The following is a 6000-nucleotide window of genomic DNA, read 5'->3' as shown; positions in this document are numbered from 1 at the left end:
ACACACACACACACACACACACACACACACACACACACACACACACAAAATTCCATTGTCTCTGAACCCTTTGGATTTCATTTTTCGGAAAATTCTAGTGCTTCTAAAAAGTCTTCAAATGCTCTAATTCACTCTACTTTTTAATACTTTCTTTTCTGACTGGTGCTATGTCAACAACGTATTTCAAATATACACTTTTTATATTATTGCCATATTTTATTCATTATGAAAGCTCCTTAAGTACTGAGATTTTATCCTGAACATATTCCCTTTGCCAAAAAATTTTTGTAACATTTGAGGATCACCCTTTCACTTCTTGTCCCAAGTTTTGTGGTTTCAACAATCTTGTACTTTTTCTTGTACCCTGTTTTCAAGACCTTTAGGATCTATATTTATAACCTGTTTTTTTTTTTAATTTCAATTGTTTTTTATATTTCCCTATTATGGCCCATGATAGTCCTTTTCTGTTTGTTAACCTTTTGACTACCCACTAAAGTAAAAATATTTCTTTTTGACTTAAACCTAGGTTTCTTCTCCTATATTTTGAATGATACTCTTAACAACCCCTCAGACATTTTATTTGGCCAATATCCTTTTTTTCTACTTTACTGTCACCTTTTTTCTTTTTCTTCTTCTTCTTCTTTTTTTTTTTTTTTTTAGGTCTTTCTCTTTAATTTCTTTTCCATTTATAAGTTTATTCATGTTCTCAAAACCATTTCTCTCTGTAGTTCATCCTAAAACTTTTGGTATATTTTAAATTTTTCTATATTATATTAAGGAGTGAAAACAAGATAAACCCAGTTTCTCACCAAGGAGTATAAAAAATAGCAGACTATTTCTGTGTGATCTTTGTATTTACAACACTTGCTGAAACTGTAGTCCTCACATAGACTCCAAATCAGTAGTGTTGGTTGAAAATTGGTCCCAGTAAGTATTATTTAGAAGAGATGCCTGAATGTGTTATGTATGGTTTATAAAACTATTTTTCTCCTTCTAATATGTGTGTATATGTGTGTATCTGTGTTTGTAGGTGGAGCTTATTTATAGCTTTTAGAAAGTCAGAATTATTGGTTAACAGCTATGGATACAACTAAAACATTTGCTTTGGCAAATTTATAGGCAATTAACCAATAAAGATTACTTTGGGCTCCTAGTCTTATGATTTATCATATCTACTTTTTAATTAAAATGCATATTTCTTTAGCAAGGACATAATTCATCTTGAATGAGGTGTTTTATTTCTAGTATCAATAAAATGTATCAGGAATAGCATAGTAATTTAAACAGAACAAAATTCTTATTTATCTCTGAAATGAATATTCAAAATTTTGCTGTTTTGTGTTTTTTTTTTAAAGTTTAATTTGTTTTAAATAAATAGAAACAGCTAGAAGTTTTAAAGGTCTCTAAAAACTTGTATTTTTGAAGACACAGTTTTGACAGCTGAAATATTCATGTCTCAAATATCTTGAGTCGGTCATCTAATTAATTTTAACACCACTAACTCATGTTAAAACGTACTTTTGAAGGATCAGAAATACCTTTATGAATTTAGGTTATATAATTTCAACAACATTTTGACCCATTTACTGTATTCTTAATATAACCCTAAATTTTAAATGATATTAAAAAGCCATTTTATGACATTTGGGGATCATGGTAACTCTGTGTAGCTTCTACTTGTAAATTTGAAGACAACATGGAGGGAAGAAATTTGTTATTTATTGTCTTTATTATCTTCCACATTTATAAAATAAGAATATCTGAAGGAAAACCTTACAAAATGTAAATGTTGAATTGTAGTTTGCATAAGCACACCAGAATTGAAATGTTAAATGTTTGCTTTCATAGATTAAATTGGAAAAATTGGAATTTATTGCATAAAATAGTATATATGCATCTGAATCAATACATGAATAGGTTACTATTTCTTTTCACTTACTGCATGTCATATTTACATATAGTTCTATATTGGCATAAAGTGAGCTTCACTGTTTTAGAATGAACTTATAAACTGTGATAGAATATGCTCTGAAGTTAAAATTTGTAGTCCTGACATAAAGTCATTTAAATATAATAATTACTTTCAGTGATTAAAATGTTGCTGTAACTTCATATGTAATCCCGGCATAACATACTAACAATTTTGCTATCAGCAATGTCACATGTGTTGAACACTCTGCACCTGTGGTAACCTGACAGTCACCTCCAAGACATGTATTTAACCTTGGCACTGGGCAAACATGAGTTCACAAGGCAACTGTGCTGCCTATTCACTTTAGGCACTATTTTGTTTCCCCAGCAACAAATCAGTGCAGAAATAGCTTTGAATTGGCCCCTGGTGTCAGGAGAGTCACAACCAAGATTTCTCGTTCTCACAGAATTATTGTCAGCTTGATAATTCGAGGGCTTTTAATCATTTTCATTTAAAATTTCCAATTAAACCTATACCTGAGAGTAGGCCATTAGGATCTAGATCAATGATCATATGCACATTCACAGACCAGAAGTCATTTCATAAGTTTTCCTGTTGCTGAGGAAACTCAATCTTGCTTGAATTGGGGACTACTCATAATAACCCTGTGGCTTAGTTTTTTATCTTATTTCTACAAAGCAAGGTTTAGAATAAATTTTGTTCCAAATTAATTACACCTGAATCATTGCCTTGCGTTTTCTTCAACATTGTGATACATTGTTTCCATTATTTTTAAGTAACATAAACCAAAATACAAACTTTTAACAATCTATCAGAAGCAGATTCTGGCGTTTGGTTTCCCATAATTCCAATTATTATATAACTCTTTCAGAGTTGCTTTATTCATTCTGTAGTAGTCTCTCATTGCTAGCCATCACTAACCTTTCATATCTTAGGTTGATAGCTTTTTATTTTAGTATATTATTGTTTTTTATTTAAAATCATCAACTGCATCGTGTTCACCAAATATCAGTGTAGTTCTTTCCACATAAAATTCTGTCTATTAAAGTATTAAATTTGCTGTCACACTTTTCTTTTAAGCATTCTGTGCTACGTTCTGTTCGGTGTCAGTGTCTTTAGTTCTGATTTTTCAATTTTGTCCCTCTCCTTTTCCTTGACTCGTTAGTCTGATCCAACCTCTTCTACCTCATCTGATGATTATCAATATGTTATGGAAGCTAAACTACAAGAAATGATCTCCATACGTAGGAAGGTAGTCCTACTGGACTTTACTTTCTATTGCTAAATAGAATCCATCTAAGTTTTTCTTTTCTTTTCATTTATAAAAATTATGTTACTTTTATTTATTGATAATCGACCATCTGTGCAGTTCAGTGCTTCAGGAGCTTAAAATCGGACAATGGCAGGTTTGTGTTCAAACCATGCACAGTCTGCATGTTACATTTGGCTGATTTCATTGCTCATAAATAACTCCAATGTTTTGCTGATGCTTGGATGTAACAGGCCTTTGTAGCTGACACATTTCAAGCAATGCTGTTCAGCTGCCTGTTTGAAGAAAGTTTATTTTTTAAAAACTATGTTTGCAGTTGGTAGTAGCTTGCTTTACATTTTATTTCAATTTATTTGGAGAAAAAGAGTAAACCAAATCTTAAATTTCAGGTGCCTTATCATATTTCTTAACAGGCTGAAGAGAGACATGGAAATATTGAAGAACGTATGAGACATCTAGAGGGTCAACTTGAAGAGAAAAATCAAGAACTTCAAAGAGTATGTATATTAAGAACTATTACCCTCCATCATCAGTTTATGAATTCATATTCTGTGTATAAAAAGAAAGCCTTTAATTGAGTATGGGTCATATTTAAAACTTACAAATATGCCCTGTAGATTTTGAAGAAAAAAGTTTTCACCATTTTAATCAAAACAGATGTAAAATTAAATTCAATTTAAACTAGCAGAACTATGAAAATAAACAGTTTTTGAATGTATTTTTATTTCATTTTTTTAAATGTAAGGCTAGGCAAAGAGAGAAAATGAATGAGGAGCATAACAAGAGATTATCGGATACTGTTGATAGACTTTTGACTGAATCCAATGAACGCCTACAACTACACTTAAAGGAAAGAATGGCGGCTCTAGAAGAAAAGGTAAAATGATAGAAGGGTAAAATCACATGAATATTTTGCAGTGTTCCTATGATCATGTTTGTTTTATATAGAGCTGCAATCATTGTATTGGCCAGATGATCCATTTACTTAGTTTTTAAAAATACCTGATATATTCTTAAAAAATGAACGCATAATTTTTATTTAAATAAGTATAAGATCTAATTTTGGATGAATAAAAAATGTTGCATGATATATGAATCTTTTATATTGGCTTGTTCATATGAGGCAAATGTATTAAAATATGCTGTGCTTGTATGATGAAAATGTTTTATTTGTCCTCTGCCTGGTATGCAAAATAGAAAAGTGATGAGACAAAAGTCAATATTTTTGGAGAGGGGGAGATGATTTGAACTATTCATGTCTCAAGTGACTGATATCTACACACCAGTCTAAAAGTCAAAATGTAAGTGAGTTTAAGTCATCAGTAGAACTAGTATCAATCCCAGTAGAGGATTTAGGACCCCAGTATTTTCAGCTGCATTATTTCAGAAAAAGTGCTTCTGTACAGTCTGCAATGTGATTTACAGTTACATATGCCTCATTGATAGTTGGTAGCTACCAGACCAGCAAGAGTTATGTGAGCTGGTTACCAATTCCAGAGCATAAATAAAGGTAGGTTACAAAACCCGGATGATCACATAATTTTGGAAATTTAGACTGAATGTCAATCACTATTTTAGCTAGACATTTTCCCTTAATACGTAAGATACACCAAAATAGGGAAAATGTTTTGACAAAATGTCAAAGTAGTTTCATTAATTTACCTATTAGAAAGTCATAAGACATGTCTTCTTCCCATACAACTCCAAATACATGGCCTCTATACAATTACTACACTCTTAGTTCAATTTTACTCTATGAATTAGAAAACAATGCATTATTTTATATAATGCCTTATTGAACTTGTTTGCTTTGTAGAAAAAAATAAATAATGTTTAACGACAACAATAATTTTCTGGAAAGGTTTCTTTTAAGTATCTGTGATGCCAACTTATTGCCACATGACTTTGTGATATGTAATATTAGGTTTACGAATAGCTGGAATTTGTTATTTCTCTAATAATTTAGGTATCATTATAAATTGTTAATTCCACATTGTAATAGATGTCCAGAAAGTGAACTTTGTAATAATATGATTTGATAATTTCTTCTTTCTTCAGATAATAAAAAGTGAGTTCTTCTGAATTTTTAATAATGCCTCTAAGACTTAGTTTGTTACTCACTTTTTCTTATTTGAAGAATAACCAATAGTTTCTAATTTAAAATATGGTCTAAGAAAAGGCAAACAGAAATAACTTGAAATGTAATATTTCATTTGTTCATCCAAGTGTTACAAAATAACATTTCCCATTTAAATTATGTACTTTTTAAAATGTGAAGGTCTCACATTTGAAAATTTCATCAAAACATGGTTTCCATGGAAACCAAAAAATAGCTGTACCAAGGAAGAAATCCAAGAGAATTCTTGAGTGATGGGATATTAATTTATATATTTAAGTATTTTCTGTGTATTAATTATTTTTGCTATTTTCTTTTCTTTAGAATGTTTTAATTCAAGAATCAGAAACTTTCAGAAAAAATCTTGAAGAATCTTTACATGATAAGGTATAATAGAAAGTTACATTTTTTGCCCATTTTTCTATTTTTATTTTCAATTACACTGATGATGTTTTGTTGTGAAGTAAATTTGAAAAACTAAGTTTTGTATGTTGTCTTTGTAAAACAATTTTTATTATACCTGCAGAAAAGCGTACATAGAGAGGGAGAGCTTAATGAATCTTTGCAACCCAAATTCACCAAAAATTAGCACTACAGAAGCTTCCTCCAAATTAGTCTATAGTCATACTCCTCCATTAAAGGATAATCACTATCTTGACTTATTCATTTAAAAATTGTTTT

The 6000-nt window shown here is 30.4% G+C and overlaps 1 protein-coding gene across 26 annotated transcripts in view; it reads left to right on the top strand.

The window, feature by feature from the left end:
- Positions 1-6000, top strand: part of PPFIA2 (PTPRF interacting protein alpha 2) — a 485005-nt gene that overhangs the window by 375356 nt on the left and 103649 nt on the right. For all 26 annotated transcript variants that reach the window (XM_032296751.1, XM_032296787.1, XM_032296710.1 and 23 more), the window contains 3 exons: positions 3617-3700; positions 3949-4080; positions 5644-5706. In XM_032296751.1, coding sequence (XP_032152642.1) covers positions 3617-3700; positions 3949-4080; positions 5644-5706 — 279 coding nt within the window. The remainder of the gene's footprint in view (positions 1-3616; positions 3701-3948; positions 4081-5643; positions 5707-6000) is intronic.

Source organism: Sapajus apella, unplaced genomic scaffold, assembly GCF_009761245.1.
Source record: "Sapajus apella isolate SASKATOON/1434 unplaced genomic scaffold, GSC_monkey_1.0 scaffold2, whole genome shotgun sequence".
In the NCBI taxonomy this organism is placed as follows: domain Eukaryota; kingdom Metazoa; phylum Chordata; class Mammalia; order Primates; family Cebidae; genus Sapajus; species Sapajus apella.
Note: the sequence above shows the minus strand (reverse complement) of the source record. Positions and strands in the feature narration are given on the sequence as shown.